The 27213-nt window shown below is 39.3% G+C and overlaps 1 protein-coding gene across 3 annotated transcripts; it reads left to right on the top strand.

The window, feature by feature from the left end:
* Positions 1-8154: 8154 nt before the first annotated feature.
* Positions 8155-26917, top strand: TWF1 (twinfilin actin binding protein 1). 3 transcript variants are annotated; one of them, XM_054514886.1, is made up of 9 exons: positions 8155-8210; positions 11406-11483; positions 14054-14232; positions 15427-15522; positions 16704-16812; positions 21291-21412; positions 21611-21761; positions 22154-22275; positions 23786-26917. In XM_054514886.1, the coding sequence occupies exons 1-9, from the start codon at positions 8186-8188 to the stop codon at positions 23954-23956; spliced, it is 1053 nt and encodes a 350-aa protein (XP_054370861.1). In that variant the 5' UTR covers positions 8155-8185; the 3' UTR covers positions 23957-26917. The 3 variants fall into 3 exon arrangements, with proteins under 3 accessions (XP_054370861.1, XP_054370860.1, XP_054370862.1); XM_054514885.1 differs by lacking the exon at positions 8155-8210 and adding an exon at positions 8639-8681; XM_054514887.1 differs by lacking the exon at positions 8155-8210 and having other exon boundaries at positions 11476-11483; positions 14059-14232.
* The last annotated feature ends 296 nt before the right edge of the window (positions 26918-27213 follow it).

Raw genomic sequence — 27213 nt, 5'->3', positions numbered from 1 at the left:
CAGTGCTGAGGGACCCCTCAGGGGTCAGTAATGGGACAGGTGATGTTTAACATCTTTGTAGGCGACATGGGATTGAAATGCACCTCAGCAAGTTTGCCAAGGATACCAATCTGTGTGCTGTGGTTGATACACTGGAGGAAAGGGATGACATCCAGAGGGACCTAATCAGGCTGAAGAGGTGGGTCTGTTCAAAGCTCACGAAGTTCAACAAGGCCAAGTGCAAGGTCCTGCACCTGGATCAGAGCAATCCCAAACAAAGGTACAGGCTGGGCAGAGAATGCATTGAGAGGTGCCCTGGAAAGAAACACAGATGTTGGTGGGCAAGAAGCTCAACATGACCTGGCTACATGCACTTGCAGCCCAGAAGGCCAAATGTGTCCTAGGCTACACAGAAAGTAGCACAGGCAGCAGGGCAAGGGAGTGGATTCCCCTCCTTTGCTCCATGAGACATCACCTGGACTATTGTGTCTTACTCTGTGGTCCCCAATGTGAGATGGACACAAACCTGCTGCAGAGAGTCCAGAGAAAGGCAAGGAAGATGATCAGAGGGCTGAGACATCTCTACCATGAAGACAGGTTGAGAGAGTTGGGGCTGTTCAGTCTGGAGGTTTATTTAATACTAAAGAAACATTTGATTAAAAATAATGAGGGGAAATTTCTTAACCTCGCAAAAAACCACAAGACAAAAAAAGTCCTGTTTCCAACATACTATGCCTCACGATGTTCCTCTAAAGTGCAATGAACAACTCTAGTGTGTACAACTACAGTGCAACAATGCATTGCCCCTGTAAAATAAAAAACCTGGAGCCTTTACTGTGTTGTCATATTAATTCACTACTTCTTGGTCCTGTTTCTGTTAAAACAAAAGTAGGTGTAGCAGGACATAAAAATTTGGCATCTTGAGAGAAGTACTTTTTGCATCTTGGCAAAGTAGTCTTTTAAGCTCAAGCATAGTATGATAACTCAAACAATTCAATTACTTTATTTTCAAATCTCTGCATACCTGAAATTGGTGTATGCTATCTATTACAATAAAAGGTCTCTGATCATGCATTGCCATGTACAACTGATCAAAATAGGGAAACAGAAATGCAGCCAGGACAGGGAATGTTATGAGGCACTGGCTGCTTTGTTGGCTGTCTCAATAGAGGCTGTGGCAAACCAGACACTGCACTAATATAAATGAAGAGCAAATCTGATGCTGCCAAAGCAGATCCCTTCAGGTGTCCTGCTCAAAGCACGGCTGGTCCAAGCAGTGGATCGAATATAGGAATAGAAGGGACATATGCTTGCTAACAACTTCAATATGACTGTCCATATGGTAGCAGTTGGTGAATCAGAACTACAATCTCACTGAAAATAATTGTGTATCAATACTAAATATGAGAGAGCTAATCATAGTCTGAAGAAAATTAATAAGGGAATCATATGTACACTGCTATGTCTAGAGAGTTGAGGCTTTGCTGTCTGATCTTTAGGTTTGAAGTTATGAGAAGACCAGGTTTTGTGACCTTTCTTTTCAGCTTTTTCTTGTCGTTTATAGGGATATGCAGTATCTATTATGCAAATAGACTTTTTTCAATGTCCAAAGAACAGCCTGTGGTTAATGCCTGTTATTTTTATCTCACACTAATGCACTGTGAAAAAGCATAGTTATGCAAAAAAAAAAAAAAATTCAATGATAAATGTAATAATTTATTTAGCAGCTGGAAATCTATTGAAAATGGACACACACTTGGAATAATTGCCTGAGAGAACAAGTAAGAATGCACAGTGGACTCAAAATATCCATTGTTTTTTCATCCTCAATTTCCTTCCATTTCTAAGAGCACTGTAGTGAGTGCACTGTAGAATCTTTTGGAACTAACATGAAGTACTGGAGTCCTTCAGCTTATGCTCAGACATGGCATACATCTGAGTTTGTGTGTGCCTGTGAGGGTCTTATTCTGCTGGAAATCAAGTGCAAGGAGCTGAGCACTAACAAAGCAGGCTGAACTAGTCAAAGCAGTCACAGTGCTAGAAAGGAACAATGTAACTACTTCGGGTTGCACTGCAATTCTCTTTCTCTTACCCTTCTTCCACATTTCTGTCTATTTAAACAGTAAGCACTGCATAGTAAGGATCTGTGTTAGATTTTTACTCTCTAACATCTCAGAAATGATCTGCCACATCTCAGAAATGCTTTCCACAACAAACTAACTGGCCTTGTGGAACCCTTTTGGGATAAAACTTCCCATGTTTTCTTGCTACTATTTTTATATAATAATTCATGGGTAGAAATTGGGTGTCACTTCTACATGACTCAGTTGAAAAGCCTGTCCTACTGAATTCTTCTCCTGCAATAAGACCCCATGAGTAGGAGGAATCCTTTGTCCCAGGTCTTCCCATTCTTTTACCTCAGCTTAGACATTCCTCAGGTCTTAGCTCTCCTCATGAAGCCTATATAAAAGCGAGGAATTATCTATCTAACTACAGTTTGAACCTTTTCCTATCTTCTTTGGAAATTTGGATAAGACCATAAAGCAGCAATAAGCATTGGAATCAATAAGAAGGAGTCATTGGAAGGAACCTGATACTTGGTGAATAAGGAATTAGTTGTATAGCTGCATCCAGACAGTAGTGGTCAATGTCTCAATGCCAGGATGGAGATCAGTGATGAGTGGTGTCTCCCAAGGATCTATATTAGGACCCATACTCCATACTTCTGAGTCAGTGACATTTACAATTGGATGGAGTGCACCCTCAGCAAGTTTGCAGACAACACACTGAGTGGTGCAGTTAACTTGAGGGATGGGATGGGATGCCATCCAAAGGGACCTGGATAAGCTCAAGAAGTGAGTCCATGTGAAACTCATGAGGTCCAGTAAGGTCAAGTGAAAAGTCCTGCATCTGGGCTGGGACAATCTCTGGAATCAATAAAGGCTGAGGGATTACTGGATTGAGTCCTGCTGAGAAGGACTTGGGGGTACTGGTGGATGAAAATAAAATGGTAATGAGCCAGCGATGTCTGCTTGCAGCCCAGAAAACAAACTGTACTTAGGGCTACGCAAAAAGTAGTGTGGCCAGCAGGTTGAGGGAGATGATTTTTACCCCTACTCAGCTCTGATGAGATTTCATGTGAAGTACTGCATCCACCTCTGGAGTCCTCAGCTCATGAAAGACATGGAGGTGTTGAAGAGAGTCCAGAGGAGTGCCATAAAAATAATCAGAGGGATAGAATACTTTTCTTATGAGAAAAGACTGAGGATGTTTGGGTTGTGGAGAAAACTTCTCCTTGCAGTTTTTCAATACTGAAAGGGTGTTTATAAGAAAGACGAGAACAGTCTTTTTAGGCCTGTAGTAAAAGGAAAAAGGATAATGGTTTTAAACTAAAAGAGAGTCGATTCAGACTAGATATAAGGGAGATATTTTCTGCAGTGAGGGTGGTAAAACACTGGAAAAGGTTATCCAGAGAGGCAGTAGAGGCCCCACTCCTGCTAACATTCAAGGTCAGTTTGGATGGTGCTCTGAGCAACCTGATAGAGTTGATGATGTCTCTGCTCATTGCAGGAGGTTGGACTAGATGGCCTTAAGGGTCCCTGCCAACCCAAAATATTCTATGATTCTATGATCTGTTACAGCATAGCCATACGATGTTACACACCATGGAGAAACAGGTAGGACTCTGGGAGCTCAGAAAGGCTAGGCAAAATGTCTAAGAAAAGATAAGATAAATGACCAAAACTTTGAAATATTGATACTCCTAGTCTACAAAGTAAAAACTCTCAGCAAGGCCCAGAGACTCTGCAAACGCTGATTAAGAAAGGAAGTGACTTGGGACTTTGTCTTCAGCATCAAGTGCAAACAATGCCTTGGCCAGAGCTGTGTTTGCTTCCTCTGGAATTAGTTTGTACTAACTGTACCTTGTCAAGAGAGGAGCTGCCATCCTTAAAGTAATGGAAAACAAGATAAACAACTGCACAAATCAGCACGGTGCTGATGTTTGAGCTGATACTATTTTATGATGACTCAATGCACTCATCTAAAGTAAATAATAAAAGAAAGTGGAAATGGGCATGAAAGGAATGTTGCCCAGCATGTCTCTTTTGAGTTCACTAGGAAAATTACTGGATCCATGCTGCACCATTTTATCATCCTAGATCATCTGCCACTAAAAGCATTTCACATACTTCCTACTAGTAGATCCTGTTTGTACCAAAGTCAGTGAGAGAATTCTTAATTATTTCTATAGGGTTATTATATCCTCCACATAATGTTAGGAAAAATAGAAGCATAATCTCTAATTTTTGTGATACGCATTTTCACCTAATCATTGTATATGCCTTGGAATTATTTTTTATATATTGTAATAACAGAACATTTGAGTGAGGAAATCTTTGAGAAAATTACTGCTTTCCAGAGTACTCAAAGCTACCTACCAGCTCATTAGATCATGAAAACTTCAAATACTGCTCTATGTTTAGACATGACTACTGGCCAGACAAGCCACCCCTGCAGGAGGTAATTAACAATCTTGGCAGATAAGATCTACTCTAAATCTAGGCTGTATTGTGTTTGGTGGCTCTCTGCCAGGACTCAGTAACTTTCTAAAAGGGGTCTTTCTCCAGTCACCATGTGCTGGGCTGTCAGTATGATCATCCAAATGGAACTGAAACAGTCCTAAGCATATTTTCTTTGTCTTGGAGAAAAAGCTAGCAAATCAAATGGAGTGGAAGGTAGAGCAGTCCTAAGTGACATGAAAACATACAAGGAGAGGCTGCTGTAAGACATACCCAGTCTCCTAAAAAATAAATGGATACTTGACATTTTTTTTTCTATCTTGAGTTACACAAATAAATGTTTTACAAGAATGCAAATAGTACCTCATGTTTGCCTTGGAGTTTTTTTCAAGTACATGATCTCCATTTTTAATATAAGTGTTATTTAAGCGAAGTTTCTATTTGGTGGCATGAAGACTGTTTTCACTCCAGTTGAATGAAAATAGTAATATGGCTTCAGTTACTGCTTTGTTATATCATCTTTGATCTTTATGATTTGGATAGGAGTTTAATGATTTAAAGCAGTTTAGTAAGAATCTGAAGGACACTAAAATTCAGAACTTTAGGAATCTTCATTAGATAGAAAATCCCTACTTGCTTGTGTTAGTTTCCATGCAACATCTCTTCTTGGGCATACATCAAACACTGTAATATAGGAAAATATATGTGATACTGAGATTTTAAAGAAAATATGTTTGACTTTCAGCTTGTCTTTTTGCCAAAAAGGTGCTGCAAAATGTCAATGTGTGCCAGTCTTGTTTCATATAAAACTGTTGTTAAGATCACATTCCTGCACTTCAGAGCCCTCAGATTGGTGAAAGCTGTAGTGGTATGACCTCAGACAGACAAATAAGACTATCTGAATATAGTGACAAATGTTATACCATTTTGGTATTTCCAGTCTAGGCATAAATTTTCACTGAAAAAACCAGTTCCACAGTCTTAACCACACATCCTTGTTACCACTTTGTGACAATAGTAGTGGTTCTGGGGACACGTGACTAACTGGAGCAAGGAACTGATTGGTGTTTTCAGGACATCTGTCTATCAATGAAAACTTCTTTTTCCCTCATACGTTTTCAGGCAACTCCATCTGTTACAAGCACTAATACCAAAACAGGGATAAGCCAAGAATTTAGAACCTGTGTCAAACTGGGGATCAAATAATTTAAAGTAATTGTGATAGAACCATACCTTTGGTTGCCACTTTGATTGGATCTCTAGTACTCTTTTCCTCTTGAAAAAGCTCTTCTCCAAGTGTTTCTTTCTTTTTTATATAATCCTGGTGCTCCTGGAGCCTTACAATAGAGGAACAAGAGCCAACTACTGAGTACCTGGTAGGTGCTACCTGTCTCTTATTTCCTGGTTTCACATGAACCCTTTTCTCTGTTTCTTTCAGCCTCCTTGCTAGAAGAAAGAAAAACTGCAGCCTCTCTGTTTGCCCAGCTGCTGTCAGTCCCAGCTCATTAGCTGGTGACTTCTCTCCACAGTGACTCTGTCTGTGCTGGACTAGCATTACACAGCACAGTTCACATAACAGTTACAGTGCTGTTTCACATTTCCCAAATAGGACACTAAATCCCACATGTTCTTTAAACTGGGGATCTGACAAAGCACAGGCACCCACATTTATCAACACAGCTGACTTCAGAAATTCCTGAGCTGCAGCATCCTGAAGGCTGGAAGGTGAACCAGGGAAGGATTACCATGTGCCACCTTACTCTTCAATTCTTGTCTGGTCCGTTGGGTTGGATATTTGATATGCCCTCTTACAGCACTTCTAGTGTTCTCTAGCTGAATAGCACCCCATAAAATCTGTATGGGGTGCTATTGTAAGTCCCAGGAACCTGAAGGAATCATCAGCATCAATGCCTACAGCATGCACATTTTGTCTGTGAAGTCTTAATCTAGACCACAGCACAGATTAAAAATGCCAACTACATGATGTTGGAACCCAGAGCACAGGGAATATTTCTCTGCCTGTCCTGAGAAGTCCTGACCCCCAGGGGAACACTGCTTTTAACCTTTGTCCATGGAGAAAGCTTCTAAGACTTTGGGATGAATTGGAATCTTCGAGTGTGTGAAATAGATAGTAGTATAGTTTATCACAGGGTGAAAAATTTAGAGTTTTGTACAGAGGTAGATAGGAGACAAGATGGAGGATTTTTGGCATTGTCTGATCTCCTTCTTGTTCTTCATCTGCTCCATCTTCTGCAGTGTTGGGAGCACAGGGAGATTGGTTAGAAAGAACCGTAATGCAGATATTGCATGGAGAGAAAAATTATTAGTTATTGGTAGAAAGGTAAAATAAAGTACGTTCTGAGAGTTAATTGGACAAAATAGCTGTAAAAGACCTTGAATCGGTGTGTCTTGTGACTTGGTGCCTTCTCTTTGTACGCTGAGTCTGAGATGCAGACAGCCTGCTGAACTTCTGATAAGAGAAAAATAAACAGCAACCTGAAGACAGAAAAAACAAGAGTCCTGTCCATCTCTCATTCCTGGCACAGAACTTTTTAGGGGTCTCCCCATCAGGGGGACCCACGAGGGAGATTTTAACAAAACGACAATGAAGTGATTTTCAAAGAAGCTATAGTTCCCATCTTTTTGTTGTTAAGAGGAGGATGCTTCTCAACCCATAGACAGATAAGCCTGAAAAGGAGCTAGCAAAGGCAAAGCGACCTTCAGAGCTTGCTTAAATTCATGGTGCAGGACTCTTCTTCACTGTAAACTTTGAAAGAAAAAGCTGAGGGGAACTGTATCAACACAGTTTGAAAAGGCATAAAGGCCATTTGGCCATGCATAGGGCCCTGAGAAGCAGATGCACCCTTCCTAAGCATGCCCTGCTGAAGCAGACAAGTGGCTCAACCACCAGGTCCGCCCTGAAAGAGAAGAAATCTTCATTGTTTCTGTTGATACAGTGCCACCACGTACCAAATACTGCAAAATTAACAAAGACTGCCTTGTCAAGGGCAAGGGCTTGAACGGAGTGAGCCCTGGCTGTGGGCTCTGTTCCCTGACTTGTGGGCTCTTTGTCAGGGACTGTTTAATCCAAAATTTACACTTACATGCATGCAGCCTGCTGTCACACCTGATGGGTCCTTCTGTGCTGCCCCAAGCGAGAGAGGGGCAGGTCTCCACCACGGGCTTCTACAGACTAACTAAATTCACCTCAGTTATTTTTCAGTACTTCGGTTAATGAGCAGCCCCGTGCCGCGGGGCACATGGCCCTTCCTGCCAGGCAGGACTGACGGCAGGCTTTGCGCCTGCGATGCCCGCGGCGGGTCGCGCTGCCGGCTCCGGGACAGCAGGTGAAGGGGGCGGCGGAAAACAGAGGAGAGGGAGAGCAAAGGGCACGGCAGGGAGAAAAGCTGCGCCCCGTCCCCGGTCTGAAGCGCCGAGAGGAGGCGCAGGGGGAGCGGGCGCAGGGGCAGGGCGTGCCGGGGCAGGGCGGTGCCCGGGCAGGAGCGGCCGCTGCCCTCAGCCCTCAGCCCCCGGCCCAGCTCGGCCCGGCCGGCGGGGCCCGGAAGGCGCCGCGCTCCCTCACGGCCGCTGAGTGGCGGCGGCGCGTCACGTGCGCGCGGCCGGGCCGGGCCGTGCCGGGCGGCGGGCGGGGAGGCGGCGGCGGCGGTGCCCGGGTGCGGTGCGACATGTCCCACCAGACCGGCATCCAAGGTACCCGCGGGGCTCCCCGCGCCTCCGCTCCGCGGTGCCCGTTGCTCCTCATGACAGCCGGCCCCGTCTCCGCCGTGGCCCTGCTAGCCGGGCGGGAAGCGGGCGGAGCGCCTTTCTCCGCGGGTCGGGGCGCGGCGCGGGGGCAGGCGGCCGCGGCGGGCGCTTAGCGGGCCGTTCCCGGCGGGATTTTTCCCACTGCTGCGCTCTTTGTTTGCTGCCGGAGGAGCCCGTTCTTTGCGCCGCGGGCTGGCGAGGGGGTGAGCGAGCGGGGGAACTGCTGCTGGTTTCGTCCCCGGCGGCCACGGCTCCTCGGGCTCGAACCCACAGCTCCGTTCCCAGTCAGGCGGAGCATGCAGGGTTTATCGGCCCGGCGAAGCGCGCCCGTCCGCCCCGGAGAGGCAGGGAACCCGCCCGAGGAAAATGTTCGCTGCAGAGCCCCATGAATGACAGGCACGGCCCGCCTGGGCTCAGGTAGTTCCCCCAGTGCAGGTTTCCCTGCGGCAGCGGAGTCAGCGTCCAGCCGCGGGCTGTCGCCTGCTCGGGGTCGCCGCACCGAGTTTGGGATGGGTTGGACAGCCCGGGATACGCCGGGGGCCGCTGCTGGTTCCCGTGGTGCGATAGCCCTGGGGAGGAGCAGGAGCCCTGGCGTACGAGAGTCCACTATAAAGCTCATCACTGGGGGCCACAAAGGGGGAAAGTATGTGGGAACCTTTTTTTTCCGTGTTTCCAGGCCTTGTACAGTGCGAGGAGCAATTAGAAGGAGACAGCGTATTGTTTCGCAGTATTAACGGGTTCCTCTGAATCACAGAATTGCTAAACAGGGATTATATAGCAGGATTATGGAGGGGTTGGGTTTTACTGTCTGGATTTCTGCAATCTGCGTGTTCGGTGACTAGCACCATGTACTTTGCCTGCTCTCCGGTATTTATTGTTGAAGGTGACTTTTGTCCCAGCCACGGCAGCCCTTAGCTGCTCTTCTATGCCCTTTTTTGTCCATTGGCTGCGTGTGGTTTGCACCCTTTTCCCTCTCTTCTTTTCCTTCCTTTGCATGCCAATCTTTGGTCTTTTTGCAGCTTCTTGTTTTAAGTTCTTCAGCCGTTCTCAGGCTAGAGGTGCACCTGGAATGATTTTTTTTTTCTTTTCCCAATCTGGGGAAACCTGTTAGTAAATCGTAATCCCTTGTTCTCCAGGCGATGCAGGCAGGGAGGAGCAGAATAATACTCTGTTGCTTACGGTAAGCAAAAGAGTGGCTAATCCTCTTCTGCAGCTCTGCTTCGTGTCTGAGAATCATTTGTCCTCTGAGGAAAGCTGTAGAGAGAGAGCTCGGCAGCTTTCCTTCGGGAACCTGCCTCAGCAGGCACTAATCAGGAGTCCTGTTTGCAGCAAAGCATCAGCCTCTGCCATTTGGAAGAGGAATAGCTCTACTTGTGCCATTGCTGGCTTTAGCTACAAACAGGCTACTGTCACTTTTAAACAATTACAAGATTTGGCAGCATGGGCTGCTTTTTTCTGGAAACAGAAATGAAGTCATGGGCACAGTGATATGTACCAGGCAGTTGCTAAAAGGACTGGACGTTTTAAACAAGCCAGTGCAGATAAATACTGTAGGAAGTTACAGAATGCAGTAACTGAAGGGAAATACAATTGAATGGGTTTACAGTCTTCTAAATAATTTTAATATAATGTTCCCTGCAAAATAGTTGTGAAATAAGCTGAGATTTTGATTCTGTGGCCCTCTGCTATGCAGAAAGTTTAAGAAGAAAATAATATCACTGTTGGGAATTTAACAACCTTCATGATGAGCAAAACCCATAGGTCACTTGATAGTGAGCTGTTTTCACAAGTGCCTCAAAATATTTTTTCAGGAAAATGTCACAGTTCTGGAATTGGTGTAGAGGCTGCTGTATTTTGTTCTTGTTTTCGTGTGCAATGTTGTAATGAGAAAATAAGGAACAAAAGGATAATAGACAAGAAGAGGACAAAGAATGTTTTGGGGGGCAACGAAAAGTCTAGGAAACGGCACAATGTTTGGTTGCTCAATGGAATGGTGAGGACTAGCAGAGATGACTAGAAAAGCTGGCAGGAAATTACTGTGGGGGTCTGCACTGGGGAAGATGACAGCTGGGATGAAACTGGGCTTGAACTGGAAACCCACTGCAGTTGTTTGTTTAACACGTCCTTTTAACATGCCATTTTGGACTCTCAGGATGGGGCTAGCACCACTTGGATGAACATAAATGTAAAATGTTTTGAGTATGGGCAGTAATGTTGCTGGATCCCATCTGTTCACTTGGCCTCAACCTGACTATAAATAATCCATTTATTTGTTTCCTGGTGTGATGTTTGTTTTGCTGGTGCTATGCTCTGTCCTATGGGATTACTTAAAGGACCAGCTTGCAATAAATGTTTTTCAGTAAATCCTTACAATTCTCTTTCTCTGGTATAATTAAACTGATTTGCAGTTGGATTATTTAGCAGGGCAGTTGAGATAAGAATGGTCTTCATGCGAGTCAAGAGCAGTTCTTCAGTGTGCTTATGGAATTGAGTCTGTCATGATGGTGGTATAGTGTCAATGTGATTTGCAAACATGTAAAAATATTTTAGTTACTTTGTAAATTCACTATAAAGCTATCATGCTACAGTAGGTTGGGGCTTGAACAATGTTGTCAACCATAGAAGGAGATAAGGCGGTATGAAACATGAGCAATGAGTGGCAGCTTTCACTGGTACTCTGCAGAGAGGTGCTCTCAGGAAAGACCATCACTTCAGCCAGACAAGCTCTAACATTTTCCTGGCAGGAGTATAGTTTCTGTCTGAAAGTTTGTGCTAAGCCTACAGACTTGGTGAAGCTGTTGTAATTTGAGATGCGTCATATTTTTATTGTGTTGCTGTGTTAGCTCTGAAACATGAGATTGATGATGTCACCTGTAGTTTTCACAATGTTGAAGATCATTTGGTATGCTAGAAAGCAGGGCTGTTTTGTAATTTTGCCTTTCATCTTTGTGTGGTATGCTGATGGTTGGAACAGTGTGCAGCCTAGCAGCAGCATCACTCCTGGGTTTGTTTTGCTGTCCAACTTTGCAGCAAAGGGCCAGTTGTACATTTTTTCCACTGTTGTTCTTACCCTCATGAATATTCTTTGTCCTAGGGAAGTGAAATGTGTTAATTTGATTACTTTTATTTTCTCTTTTTCAGCTAGTGGAAGTGTTAAAGACATCTTTGTTGGAGCCAGAAATGGACAATACAGGCTTTTAAAAATAGTCATTGACAATGGTTAGTCAAATTTTATTATTTTTTTCCTGGTTCTTTTAGCTATTTTCCTAGTTGTTTTAATGACTTACACGTACAGTTGTTTAAAAAGCAGAACTCTGCCAAACTTAATGTTACTAAGGTTTTTCATATACAGAAGGTAAAATTTAAATTTTCATGATCCTAAGCTTTTTTACTACAATGCTATTGTATTTTTGCATTTGAATTTTTCTCCCAAATGTAATTTTATATTTTACTGAGAACTGCTCTGTATTTTCTATAGATAGTATAAATAAGCTTATTCTTATCTCTTACTAAAGAAAGAGTAGAGGAAATTGAAATTTCCACACCTGTGTAGCATTTGGACACTGTTTACTTTCACTAGACAGAGAGCTATTCTTACATAACAACCAGTCACCTTAGATGTAGAACTGTAAATTTTATACTGATGTATCCTGGTTAAAAAGGCAGATAAAAGTGCTGCATGTAGAAAGTCCTGCCAAAGGAGATGTTTAAGTGGTAATCTGGTGGTAAAACATAGAAAATATCTTTATAAATCTGTGACTTTATTTAAATTTTCAAAATTAAAGCTGTTTCTTAAATCTCAACATATATGTATAAATAGAAAATGACAGTTTTGATCAGAACTGGAGTTTGATTTTTGAACTTCTTGGCAGGGGATGTAGGCTGCAAACATTGAAAGACAGACTACATAATTACTTTTATTTTCTTTAATAGAAATGTTGGTTGGTTGTTTAAGATATTTCCTGGTTTAGTCCATCTTTTCAAGCATGTCAGTTGTCCACTTTGAAGGCATTTGTTTTAGACTTCATTCATTTACAGTACACTAAAAATCTGTTAGCTGGAGAAATTTACATGTACGCACATACACAGATACACTTTCATTGGTAGGTAAATAACCTACTGTTAACCTTCCTTGTGTTTGCTTTTCTTAGGAAGTCTTCTGATATTTTAAGATAGGTTTCTTTAAGGCTGTGGGAGTAGTAAGATTACAGGCAGGACTTTGTGATAGTCTGAGTAGCACAAAGTAAATGCTGACAAACCATTGTTTTGGGTTTTTTTTTCCCATTAACCAAGGCAAAACAATATGCTTTTGTGTATATGCTACTTTACAATATGAAGTAAAGCCTAGAAATAAGATACAAATTTAATACTTTCCCTATTTTTTCATTTCCTATTTTTGTGTGTATGTACTCATGTGTATAAACATATATACAGATCAAAAACATATAGGTATATGCATTTCATCTCCATAAGAAGCAGAATCCAGTCTTTGATAGTATTTTCTGCAGTTCAAAAAGAAACCTGTAAAACTCCCAGTATACTGGAAGAAGAGCAGTTCCTCATCTGTCTTCAGGAGCTTTAAGGAACAGATAATAGCCAACAGATAAAATTCAAATCGTGTTTTGCTAATCTGAGTTAATAAGAAAAGAGATTTGCTGCTGGGCATGAAGTTCCTCTGGCTGTATCTTAAATCCAAGTGGGTATAAATCCACTTAGAGTTCAGAATTGGCAAGTACATTCTGAATACCCTTGGTTTAACTGTACAACTTCAGGTAGTTCAGGTACGTTGTGTCTAATTCAAAGAAGGGCCAGACACCCTTGCCCTGAGCTGTCCATGTTCTGTGAGTTACTGTAGTGGAATGCTTTGCTTGAAGTTTTGCTGTAGAGGCATTTGTGTGCTGTTGTACTTTTGTACAATGAAGTTTTGTAAGACCTAGGCTCCCAAAAGTTGATTTGTATACTAGCTACAATGATGGTCTTCAAACTGCTGCAGGACCCCATTTAAACAAGGTATTTCTATTCCATTTGTGTGGGCTAGTATCTCTTGGGAGGCTGTTAAATGTTTTGTAAGACAGTATGCTAATATTTCCTTTGGAAACAGAGATGTGATGTATAAATAAGAGAAAAATCTTGTTGCTACAGCTGTTCACATAATTAAATACCATTGAAGTATTCTATACAGACTTAAACCAATTATACATAATAAACAACTTCAGTCATTTAAAGAGACCATAGCTGTGAAGCTGTATTAGAAAGAGGTTTATCTACTTACATAGACAAGTCAGTGATTAGTGCAAGCATATTCATTCCAAACTCTTTTCACTGTATAACTGGGTTATTGAGTCCTTACAATGAATACAAACAGTAATACATTATACCAAGAGCAATATAATTATAAATCTAAAATTGGAAAGTTTACTCTTATTTATACCTAAGTATTCCAAATTAAAAATAAACTTAGTGTTAGAACACAGTTCTTATTTCCCTTCTGTGTATGTTATGGTAGAAAAACTAAAATCAGTAGTATTGCTTCAGATCAAAGAACTTGATGACAGCCAGCTCGTTACTTCTCTACTATCAGAATTTTGGTTAAAGTAAGTTAGGGTTTGAACATACACAGCTTTTGTAGGAATTCACCTACTTTTACACTGCCTGTTCTTGTCTTCCATTGTTCTGGGCATAATTATGAACAATTAAGTGTCCAATTAACTTCTTATTGTAATTATTAATTCTGACAGATGCTATTAACTGTATAGTTGCTAACCTGTAGCTTTGGTTATTGGTTTTAGAGCAGCTTGTTGTGGGATCCTCTAGACAGCCAGTTGGATCATGGGAAAAGGATTATGATTCCTTTGTCCTTCCTCTTCTTGAAGACAAGCAGCCATGTTACATATTGTACAGATTAGATTCACAGAATGCTCAAGGATATGAATGGATCTTCATTGCATGGTCACCTGATCACTCTCCTGTAAGTAACAGTCATCAGAGGCTTCATGTTAAGGATTTTTCAACAGTACCGTTTGATCTGAATCTGAGATATGAAGGAAAAGGATCTGAGGAATGAAGCATTCCCCAACCTCGTCCTACATTCCGAGAAGAAAACAGCTAGGAAGATGTTTATTTAAGATGATTAAAGAGCAAATCAGTAGGTCTAGATGGAGTACAGCTGATCCTATGTATTTTTAGCCTGACTGGTGGACACAATAGAGTTTTTTTGCCCTGTTTGTCTGTCTTACTGTCAGGATTTCAGAAAATTTATGGAAAGATATAGGACAGAAATCTTAATGGGTGCTCATATAGAGAAGAATTACAGTGTGAGCTCAAGCTGTTTATTCTGTTTGGCTTACTGGCTGCCCAGCTGGCACTCATGGCTATGTGGTGTGCCACAGAATACACTCCTTGTAGTGCTTTGAGAGCATGGGAGAGGACCGAGGTCAGAATTAGGATTTCTAGGAGAAACTAGGATACCAGTTCTGGGAATGTGGGATAAGGGAAGGCAGAAAGCAAAGCTTTTCCAGTATTCCTACTGCTTTCACTAGCAGTTAGAAAATAATAAGACATCAAAGTTGATGTGCATAGAGATGATTATGTGGAAAAGGTGAAGTATTGTGGAGAGGATAACATGATGGTGAAATAAAGTGGGAAGGTGGGACTGCTGAAAGAGGAGTAAGTGACTATGTGAGACAGCAAGTTAATAGGGAGCAAACATAATTTTTCCACTCTGTAGTTGAACCATAACTATCTGAAGTCACTATCAAATCAAAAGTAATAATGAGTTAGTTCTGTTGCATCAATTAGTACACAGACAAGGTGACAAAAGATTCAAACAATTGTGTTTCTTCCCATTTAAAATTAGTAACCATTATGTTGATTTTTTTTTCCTATTTAAAGAAAAGCTCATACTCCTAAGGCTGCAATTCAGTTTTGAAGTTACTTTGATAATAAGACATAGTATCATGACCTTGTGAGTTTAATAATATGAGTAAGTATCATGATTCAGAGCTCTACTAGTTTAATAGTGCAGTTTCAGCACTTGAAATACTTGGTTCAAGAAAGTATTGTTTGGTGATGGACTTGGTACACCAACATGCTGGATTCTCTGTGTGCAGCAAAATTTTAAAAAAGAACCAAACCAAAAAGCTACTGTTCTATTATATGCTAGGTTCGTCAAAAAATGTTGTATGCAGCAACCCGAGCAACACTTAAGAAAGAGTTTGGAGGTGGCCATATTAAGGATGAAGTATTTGGAACAGTACAGGTATGTTTTTCTTTTCAAGGTCGGGACACTGACTTTAAATACTGAATATAGTAGCTGATGTTATTGGATGAATGTGGGTTGCTTATGGTCTTTTTGGATTAAAGAAAAAAAGAGTTCAAAGCTATGTGTGTTATTCCAGTGTTAGAGTGTGTTTAAGCTCACTCAAACAAGTTAATCGTCAGGCTTAGAAGTCCTTGCTTCTAATCGTTATGAAAACTAAATAACCTAAGAATAATAGGCATATCTCTAATCTCATTGCATGAGCATGAGTTCTTTAATAGAATGGAAGGAGTTGGAGGTGTCAGGAAGAATAGAGGATATTGTAGTAGGGAAAAAAGCTGTGAAAGAGCTGTTGTGGTGGACTAATAATTCTGTTGCTCACTGAGTAAATAATTTGTTACATTTATCATTAACCTGTCATGGAGGCTTCATTATTCTATCAAACATATGGAGAGGCTGTATTCTAGGGGAGTAGATAACTGATGTGCTAAGGGGGTTTACTGGTAGGGATCCTGTTATTTTTTTCTTGTCTGTTCAATCAACCAGTCTTTTACTGCCACTTGCACCAAACCATTAGCAGTCTATGTAATATATAGAATTTGTGTCTAGCCCTACAAGTCTGAGCTTCCATCTCAGTTTTGAGGAGGAAGCATTAGATCTGTCTTACTGTTATTTCAGAATGGGCCTGGGGCACATGGAAGATGACATGGATATAACTCACTTTTCCTAGGCTCATTATGTTACAGCTTATATATCTCTAAAATGCTGGTTTCAGTGTCTTTATAAACTTCTTAATTGTTGCTGGTCTTTAATGTTCATCTGTGTGAAAATCACAGCTTCTTCAAGGTGTTCAATTTGCTGATCTCACTCAGGATGTTGATCATCAGTGTCCAGTGGGTTACTTTGTCTTAATTTTGTTAAACCTAAGGATGGTTTGGTTGTAACAAGCACTGTTACTGTGGTGGAACCCTACTATTATCCCACCTGCTAATTCATATGTATTAAGCTGGGTACCTCTGGGCTTCTGAAATAAGACATAATGGAATATTGCAGTATTGAAATAAAAGAAACATAACTGTATGGAAGGCAACTGATTTTTGCAGTGTTCCATAGAAAATCATTGAAGAAAAATTTCTAAAATTCTAAAAAAACCCTGATAAATATTGATATTGTGCTTTCAGGATGATGTTTCACTGAATGGATATAAAAAATATTTGATATCACAATCCTCCCCTGCACCTTTGACTGCAGCAGAAGAGGAACTTCGACAAATTAAGATTAACGAGGTACCTAAAATGTCTTCAAGAATGTGTGGGAAATGGTGCAGAATTCCAAATGTATTGTAGGGAAATGCTTTCTAGGGCAAAAAAAGGCAGAACAGAAAATGGAAAGTTTCAGAAAGTGTGAGTGGATGAGCATATAAATGTACTTCTCAATGGGTTGAAACTACATGGGGATGGTGGCTGGAATTGAAGTGGCATGAGAGATCTCACGGTGTTTGAGAGGCCTAGTGTCTGAATCAGAGGCCTGGCAAATGCAGAGTCTAATTGTTGCAAGTTCAGCTTTTAGTATCACTGGATGTCCTTCTTTGTGAAGGGTGACCAGGCGCTGGCACTGGTTGCCCAGGGAGGTTATGGGGTCTCCATCCTGGAGATATTTAAAAGATGTTTGGACAGACAACTGGGTAGCTGGCTCTAGGTGGCTCTGATTGAACAGTCTTGTTGGACAAGGTGATGTCTTTCCAACCTCAGTCATTGTCCACATGCGATTGCCTGCATTTCCTATGGTGGCAGAAATTGTAGAGAAAACACAGAATAGCAATTATTGCAGTGAGTGATTGCCAGGAGAATTTCAGCTGCCTTATTCTTAGAGGAAAGGTGCATAGTTTCTGGTACCAGTGCATATGTCTTTAAGACTGAGAAGAAGGGAAGAGGATTCCAATAAAAATAAAACAGAAATCCAAACCAAAAAGCTGATCACTTTAAAAGACTGATTCGCTTATGCTAAAACACTTTTTAGAAAAATCTCTATCCTAAGAGAGAGCCTTTAAGCAGAAAAATGGATGATTGCCAGATAACTAGTGACTGAAAGTTTCAGAGGATTCTTTTTATCACATTTTTCCTTCATTTGAACACTGTTTATGTCAGATGTATATTAAAATAGGTCATGTGCTGAACTTATTTGTTCTTTAGACTTGTATGTTTGAGCTGTGGTACATGTGTTTGAAGTATGATTTATTTCTGCAGCTGGATACCATTGTGTTAAATTCAGTTGTGTATCTTTTCTTTTCAGTCTACCGTGCTTTTGCTGCAACTTTATTGTTTATTGACTTTTTTTCCCAGTGGTGTCTTTTGTTAGTTTTCATGTCTGATTTCCACAATTCAATGCAGAAATCATTAAATACTGCATTTTACTTCATCAGCTTTAAAAAAATAAAACAGTAATGAATGTAAAACTTCTGGATTGGGATTGGTGATCACTTCTAGCATTAGTGTATGTACTGTGTACAATGCGTTTAGAAGGCGATTCATACAAACCAAGTCTTCATGTGTTCTGAAATTTCAGCAGCAATACCTTTGCTTTTCAGGGACTCATAAATTATATATTGCTGCCATTTTTGCTTTGTTTGAAACATCTCACAATACATTAACTTATGTCATTTTTCTCTTCATTGTTTGCACCGTTACAAAGCCTGTCATTAGACTTAGAAAACAAAAAGCTTTCTGATTTTAAAAAGTTTTCCATATGTATATTCTTTCCTAATTACCCTAAGAAATATTTTACTGGGCCAGATCAAAGGATCACCTAGTCTGTTGTCAAGTCCTTGAGGGAACAACAGAAATTTAGGAAGGATGTAGGAGCAGGGCAAGAAGGCCATAATTACCTTAAATGCTCTTCTGTTGCTTCAACCTTTGCAGGTAGGGAGCTTCCTGTGCAACAGATGACATCTTACTATATTGTTCTTCTTAATGGGATTTTCATCCATCATCCATCTAGTCTTGTCATTTCTATAAATCCACAGAAAGGTTTTGTTGGCCACAGGTCCTGTGGCAGCATATTCTACAGCTTGACAAAATACTTTGTAAAGAGCCATTGACTGCTCTGTAGAATCTCTGGTTTATTCTGATACCCCTACAGATAGTATGATGAAGGCAAAAAAGAGTCATTCAGTCAATCCTCAGTTTCCTTCTCCCCTTAGATAAAGCCCTCTGTATTCCAGAATGCCAAACATGTCCTGGGCTGCATCAACAGCAGTGTGGCCAGCATGTAAAGAGAGGTGATCCTCTCCCTCTGCTCAGCTTTGGTGAGATCCCCCTGGAACTCTGCATCCAGCTCTGGGGTACTCAGCATAGGAAGGACATGGACCTGTTAGAGTGGGTCCAGGAGGGGGACACAAAAATGATCATAGGGCTGGAACATATTCCCTGTGAGAAAGGGCTGAGAGAGTTGGGGTTGTTAGGACTGGAGCAGAGAAGGCTTTAGGAAAATCTTAGTGGCCTTTCAGCACTTAAAGGGGGCTTGTAAAAAATAAGGGGACAGATTTTTTAGCGGGGCCTGTTGCAATAGAACAAGGGAGAATGGTTTTAAACTAAAACAGGGTAGGTTAGATTAGCTATGAACAAGAATTTGTTTTATGGTGTGATGAATTACTGGAAGAGTTTGCTGAGAGAGGTGGTAGATGCCCCATCCCTAGAAACATTCAAGGCCAGGTTGGATGGGGCTCTGAGCTACCTGATCTGTTTGAAGATGTTGCTGCTTTCTGTGGGGGGGTTGGACTGGATCACCTTTGGAGGACCCTTCCAGCCACAATTGTGCCATGATTCTCTATCCATGGACCTCTGTTGTATTCCTTATCAGTTATCTCTTCCAGGCTGACAACTACTAATCTGGGTAGTTCTTCCTCCTAAACAAAGCACTCCATACTTCTGATCCTTTTGCTTTTCTCTGCAGTTTTTCCAGTTCTGCTATGTAATTTATGAGATGGAGGGATGGGGAAGCCAGATCTGCATGTGGTATTCAAGATGCAGGCATGTTACTGATATCTACAGTGCGTAATAACGTGGTCTGTTCTCTACTCTTTTTTCTAACAATTTGTAACATTTCATTTGTGGATGGGGAGTGTTCAGATTTTTTTTTTTTGCCTTGGGGTTATTTTCAGATTTAGTCGGAATGAGATGCATGGTCTTGCTCCTGAATGGTAGTAGCCAGCTCAACCCAGTCACCATACAAGTAGAAAAAGAGGGTTTTTTTCCTCCTGCATACATTTACATTTATTCACAGGAAATTTCATCTGCCATTTTATCCAGCACTCAGCAGCCATTATTAACTAATCTTAGCAGTGTGAATTTAAATATTCTTAAGTGACTTAGGTGGTTCTGTTAATTTTCCTAGATCTGGAGTTACACTGGGTTACTCTCTTCCCTTGTCTATCTCCACACTTCACAGCTTGTTTTTAAGTTTGGAGTACTTATTTTCTACCTGTATTCTAATATGGATTCTAGACTATGGTATTTTTATGATGGTTTTATTTTTGTGATGCCTATTTTACATTTGTCAGTCAGGCTTTTATGCAGACTTAGATTTTGCAAAACATTTTTTCTATAACCTTGTTCATAAATTTATCAATCCTTGTGCAAAGTAAGCTCCCACCTGCTTTCTTTTCCTCTTTCCTTGTTGCTGACAAGCTTTTCTTGAAAATGTGAAGTACAAGTATGTGTTGCCACAAGTGTTTGTTTTTAATTTTTTTATCAGTTTGTTTCATATCTTAATAGCATCTCTTTTTAATAAAGCTGCACATCTTCTAGTTGATAGATCTAGGGTAGGAAAGGTCCACAGTTTCCATTTGGTACACTTTTTTGACTTTTGCAGCTTCATAACCAATGTTAAATGTAATTGTGAAACTTTAAAAGTAAGTAACTATATTAAAAAAGCAGTATTTAGACAATAAACTAAGACTGAAGAAGACTGGAGGCCAGAGCTCGTTTTAAGAGAAACTGAATGAATACTAAGATAAACATAAATTCTTGAACATCAGCTTTAAAAATAACTGTTCTCTCAAATAATTTGACACTAATATAACTGGATTATGAATAACTGTCCAGCTTGTCCTGGATTTTTTTTTTTTTTTTTACTTTGTGGTAGACCGTCTGGAAATAAAAAATTAGGATTTTGTTTGTTATTTTGTTTGCTTTGGTTTTGGTAGAGGCTATTTGTGGGAGTATGTTGAAGCAGGAGGGAGAGTAGAAGCTTTACTTTTCCTTCTAGAATATCAGTTTGTCTCTTAATTTCTCTCTTCCTTCAAAAATTTCAACTCCCTAGAAATCATGTCTTTGTTTTGATCTAAAATTTTTTAAGCTATAACAAAGTTTATAGGGAATATTTTCAGTTTAAAATATAACACAACATATGAAAGTCAAGATTTTTTTTTCCTGGATTATTGTTGTCTTTGTAACAGATTTTAACTTAGAACTTCTTCACTGACACTTGAACCAGTTTTCCCTCTGATGACTTTGTTGCTCTCCTAAGCAGAACAGAGCATGTTTCAGAGATAAGAAATTTTGCAGGCTACCAAACAAACATGACCTGTAAATTAAAAAATGCAAATCTTTTGTATATGGGGATGATTTCTTGGGGTGGTTTATTCTTGTAATAGCTACTGCTAACTCTGTGTGTAACCATATGAAATGCATTGTCAGTCATTGTATGAAACAAAATAAATGCCTGCAGAGGTTTCTTTTAACAACTCAGCTGACTTGTGTTCCAGGTACAGGCGGATGTTGGTGTAGATACCAAGCATCAAACACTGCAAGGAGTAGCATTCCCCATTGCTAAAGATGCTATTCAGGCTCTGGAGAAACTGAAAAATAAGAAACTCAATTATGTACAACTGGCAAGTATAAAATACTTTAACTATTTTTTTAATAATGAGTATAAAATAGATTACCCACATATTAAATAATATGTGTTGATGTAGTATGCTGACAAATTACTATTTTGAATTAGATTAATCCAAACTTTATTCCATCCTGTCATGTTCTCTGGTTTGTTTTTTGTGTATTAATTATATTCATGTTTGCTTTGTTTACAGCAAATTGATATGAAAAATGAAACTATTATTTTGGCCAACACACTTGATACTGAACTTAAGGACTTGCCAAAAAGAGTTCCAAAGGATGCTGCACGTTACCACTTTTTCCTGTATAAGCACACACATGAAGGAGACTATTTGGAATCCATAAGTATGAGAAAATTTCTCAATATGAAATGTCACTGGCTTGTTTCAAATTCCTTAGGAATTTTGAGTCAGATCATGTGTCAGCATGATCATAAATTTCAGAGTCATTTGGTTGTGAAACTGTGAACTTGCGAATGAGAGCTCTTATGTGAGCTATCCCTTTTGATTATGAGCACCCATAAATGTGAAAACATACAGATACTGACCGTTCTCTTATCCCCTGTTTGAAATGAAACACTTGCTGAAGCAAAAAAGCTCCAGAACAGTGCTACACATTTTGCTTTCAGATTGCATAGCTGATTTCCATTGCCTCTTTGCTATAAATGGTTTTATGATACAACTTTTGATGGAGTGTATTTATGGTCTGATTTGTGTCATTGTTTTCTTTTCCTGCAGTTTTCATCTACTCTATGCCAGGGTATACCTGTAGTATACGAGAACGAATGCTCTACTCTAGTTGCAAAAGTCCACTGTTAGAAATTGTAGAAACACAGTTGTGGATGCAGATAGTTAGAAAGGTAAGTGCAGGGGGTGTATGGGTATTTTCTCCATCCCTGTCTTCCCTTCTTAATTAAAATCTATAATTGTCTCTGTCACAACCTTGTCCAAACAATGACAAGTGTAATTTAGTTTGTCCTGAACAGGAAATAATTGTTGATGGAGCTAGAGGATCAATGGAAATTTTACTGTGTTTCATAATTTCTACCCTTTTATCTTGAACAAATATATCCTTGTGCATCAAGGAAGTATTTGAGAGTACTTTGAAGGACTTTATAGAATTAACATGATTTCTTACTGAAAGTTGTGTCGTATTTTGGACCATGGCATATTGCTGTTGTTAAACACTAAATTCCTTTAAGCCATAGTTATGTAGAGATTTTCAAAATCATTTCAAGCTGCAGTTCTGAAAATTAGAACTGCTATCTTAGGAGTCCTTGATGGGGCAAACAAGTATTTGCAAATAAGCTGATCTTTTCACACTGTATAGATTTTACTGCAATGCAAAAAGTTGCTTCTCACCTCCCAGAGACCACAGAAATGGTCCACTTGTTACCTATGGATATGTTTTTAACACTTTTGTGGAAGCTTAGTTTCTGTAGAGATTATGTTTACCTTAAAAATAGCAGAATTAATACTAACTATTTTTAGTAAGATGACAACGAATTAACTAGATTTTTGCTATGTGTATTTGTATGTAATTATTTTTCTGAAATTGCCTTTCTGCAACAAAATTAAAGCACCATGTGACTCCTGAAAATTCCTGCAGACTGAAATTTCTGAAGCATGTCCTTGTAACAGCAAAACTGAGGCTGACAAGTCTTTCAAGTGTTATGGTTGGCAGGGCATGAAGTGCTGAATGCTCAGCAGAGCAAGGCCATAGCATTTCTCTGAATTCTAAATTCCTGCAATTTAAAACAGGGGAGTTTGGCTTGAGAGCAGTATTTTCTTTCTGTTTGGTTTCATATATCTAGATTTTGAAAACTAAAACACTCCCCTTCATTCTGTTCATTATTTTAGCTTTTTCTTGCTAAACACTTGAGTACTTGCTGAGTGGCAGTAGCCAGCTAATAACATAAGCTTCTTTATACACCTCCCCCTCTTTCTCAAGAGATAACAATATGCATCCACATTGCTTAATTAGTGTTTAAAACATGTTATAATGAACAATTTTGATTCTTCAAATGTGTAAATACTTAAATTGAGTAAATAAGTAACATAGAATGTGTTCTCCTAGTTAGTGTTAACAGGTACACTGTGCCAAAACTTGTGACCAAAAGAAGTCCTTAGCATATGTACTGTTTAGTTGTGCTTACATTTCAGGAAACTAATTAAGTCACACTTAATAGTGTAAGAGTATAGGGGAGTTTCAGGAAAACTATCCAAGATTTCTCAGGGCATTAGGCACAAGTTGGAGAACTTTTCATGCTTGACTTTGAACATTATTGCACATATGGTTTTAATACAGTATTGAGTTTCAGCAAAGTTTCTAAATGTTTTTGACTTTGAGTATGATTTTTTTTCTGCCAGATTGAAATAGATAATGGTGATGAGTTAACTGCTGACTTTCTTTATGAAGAAGTACATCCAAAACAACATGCTTACAAACAGAGTTTTGCTAAACCAAAAGGTCCTGCAGGGAAGAGAGGAATACGAAGACTGATCAGAGGTCCAGCAGAGACTGAAACACCAAGTGATTAGAAACTGTGTTTGTATTTGTTTAAGTGTTAAAGTAAGAAGTGGAATTCTGGCTTTTGGTAATGAACTGAAATCATTCCATTCATAGATGCTAGGGATAAAAAAAAGCGCTTTGTACTATTCTCTTTTCTGACCTGAACACTTTTTATATTGTTACATGATTATATTTGTTGACCATGTTTTATGACATATAGAAGAGATAATTATTTTGAAGCTAGAAGAAAAAAAACTAAGATAGTACCCCTTTATTTTAATTTAGAAGCCATTATTAATAGCTGTACATGTGATCATAAACTTTGCAGACATAAGACTATGAAGCCCATGTATTCTGTCAGTAAGTCACAGCTGTATTCTTATGCATAGCCTATTAAACCTCTAAGACTTTCCATGTGAGAAGAGATGAAGGACTAGTGTTGTCCCAATTAAAACTTTATTTTTCCTTGTAGCACTTAAGGACAATAGTAAAATAAAAGGTTGTCTTTGGATTTTGACAGGATGCATTGCTGGATTTTGTTGGTTTGTTTGGTTGGTTTTTTCCTTGTAATGGAAAATATAAACTAAAATCAGTTATCATTCAATTAATATAAGCATTCAGGAATAGATGGACATTTTCTGAGGCAAAGACTTGGTCATCTCAAATTTATAACTAATTTAATGAATTATCTTTTAATGAAATCTGACATAAAACAATAGCTTTTCCAGACTTCTGTATCACTCATAAGTGTTACATATTAGGTACTGAATGACCAAGTATAAAAGGAGATTAAATGTCAATGAGTTAGTATATTCAATAGATTATGGAGCTGCTTTCAGAGCAATATGTCTAAAGTAATTAATTATCTATGCAGTTGGATCTAAAAATGTGTAAGTTCAGTAAAAAGGAAGCAGTCTTGCTTCATAACAGTGAGGTCCTACTGTGTTTGTACTACTAACTGCAATTTTTACTTTCAAGATATTCTGAAAATTACTTTTTCTAAATGTTTGAACTTCAGTGTAACTTAAATCTATAATTTAAGTCCAACTAGGTCTTGAATAACTGCTGGCAGCAAGCCCCTAGTTAGGATTTTGATGATTTTTTCCTCCATTCTTCCCTTCTTCAAAATACTTAAATCAGTCAGAATAGTCTAAACTTGATTAAACTGTAAGTAATGTGTTTAACAGGAAAAGGAAAAGTAGATTATTTTAATAAGTGCATTAAAGGGGAATTAGATGTGGAAGTCAAGTATTGGATGACCTTAAATATTTAAAACTGTGTGATGAAGCAAATACTTGTGAATAGATTATATTCCCAGTGAGGACTTGCTTTTTAGTGTCTTTTATGTGACCTTTGTGGTTTTTGAGTTTTGTTGGTTTTGGTTTTTTTAAAGCTACACGGGAGTTGCCAGCTTTGGTTTATTGGGTATTATCGTAGCTGCTGGATATACTCATTATAGAGCTGAATGGTATGTTTACCTGGTGGAAGATGGATTTAAGGTTTGTAGGGGATAATGTTTTGACACTAGTAGTTCCTGACGAAAAATTGTTTTATCTATTATTTAGTTTGGCTATACTAGCTTACTGTTGACATCTGAGATTGCACTATATAATGTGAAGGTTGCAATAGTTGGTATTACCATGGGGTTTTTATATGCAGCAGAAATTTTACACTTCAGCTTTTTTTTCATTTAATTTTACACACTACATCAGTCCAATTCAATAGCTCTTGATCCTCAGCTAATCTCCTGCTTGCTCTTGTGTTCTTTTCCTGTCTCTTGCCTTCTGTACTATGTCAGGCAAATTTCATTGTTTTTTAAATATGCTTATTGAGTGTGCAGCTCATTGTACACTGTTATTAAATGTATTTTTAGGTTAACTCAAATATTTGCTACACACCTAATTCACTTTGGAATTTTTGTTGTGGTTTGGTTTTAAGGACTGTAGCATTGAAAAATTACTGCTAGAGGGTTGTTTGAATTTAGTATTCCTGCCCTTGTGCCAGCCATAGCAAGAGTGCACACACTTTCTTGAGCCAGTAAAGAGGTTCAGCTTTTTAAGACTAAATATTTTAAATAATGAACAGCTTGACCTGATAGAGTTGTGTGGATGTTGTGGGGGTTTTGTTGGATGTTTGTTTTGGGGCTTTTTTCACTGTTGCTTTTTGGTTTTGTTTTTGGTTTTTTGTGCAATCCTGCCCTAGGTAGATGAGGATAGGAGATGGAAAACTTAATCTGGAGGAGGATGAGAGCTGGTTAAATGATTATGCAAGAGCATTTATGATGAGCTGCTTTAGAGTTCAGCCCAAACCAGACATTGTAAATTTCCCTACGTGAAAATATTCTATGTGATGTACACACCCAGCCCAGACAGGAGTCAGTCATATCCTGAGCATGTCTCCTTCTCTTTTCCCAAAAAGAGAATTATATGAAGTCTTGCACTGCTGGCTGCTTCTCCAGGCCTCTTGTAGCTATTCTCCTAACAGCAATAAGAAGTATCTTATTGTAAGTTCTTTTTGTACAATCTATCACGTTTACATCTACATAGTTGCCTCCACTTCTGTTCATGAATGTTCAGAACCAGGGCAAAATGTGGGCGTTTTTGTAATCAAAGTTGCTCCATTAACTATCTCTGGTCATTAAATAATTGAAAGTGTCCATTCAAATTGTTGGCCTTCATAAAGCCCAAAAGCAATGCAGCTGCTTGCAGTTAACTCACAAGCTATTAAATAGTTAATTAACAGGACAGGTAATTATTTAGTAAATGTTTATGTTGCAACTTAAGGAGATCTTGATCTTTTAAAACACTCCTATCAACGGTTAAACTAATCAAGGTAAAAATTGCTCTGTTGCTCAGATTGACATTGTAAATAAAAAAAATTGTTATCAGTGTGTTTAAGTATTCAATGAAAGCCACCTTCAGATGATAAAATTAACTAAGTTTACCTTATCTATTTTGTAATTTACTTTATAAATAAAGATTGATGCTTTAGCTTGGTGTCGTCTGAATCATTTCATAGTCTCTTTAATGGAGATCTATTTTCTAAGATCAGAATGTGTAAAAGGCAGTTCTCACGGGACTAGAAAGTGACTGTGGGGTGTAAGAAGGGAGGTGAGCAGAAAGAATTCCTGGTTTTTGCTATTAGACAAAAATCTCTATGTTAGAAACAGCTACTTTCTCATTGTTTTATGGGAGCAGCACCAAGGGCTCCATAGCAGAATCCAAGGGTGTTCTCCTGAGGTTTTTGTACTTCCAGTAATATGCCCTTTCAAAAATTTCTTCTGTCC

Source organism: Molothrus ater, chromosome 5 (genome assembly GCF_012460135.2).
Source record: "Molothrus ater isolate BHLD 08-10-18 breed brown headed cowbird chromosome 5, BPBGC_Mater_1.1, whole genome shotgun sequence".
NCBI lineage: Eukaryota > Metazoa > Chordata > Aves > Passeriformes > Icteridae > Molothrus > Molothrus ater.
This window is presented reverse-complemented; position numbering and strand designations above follow the sequence as displayed.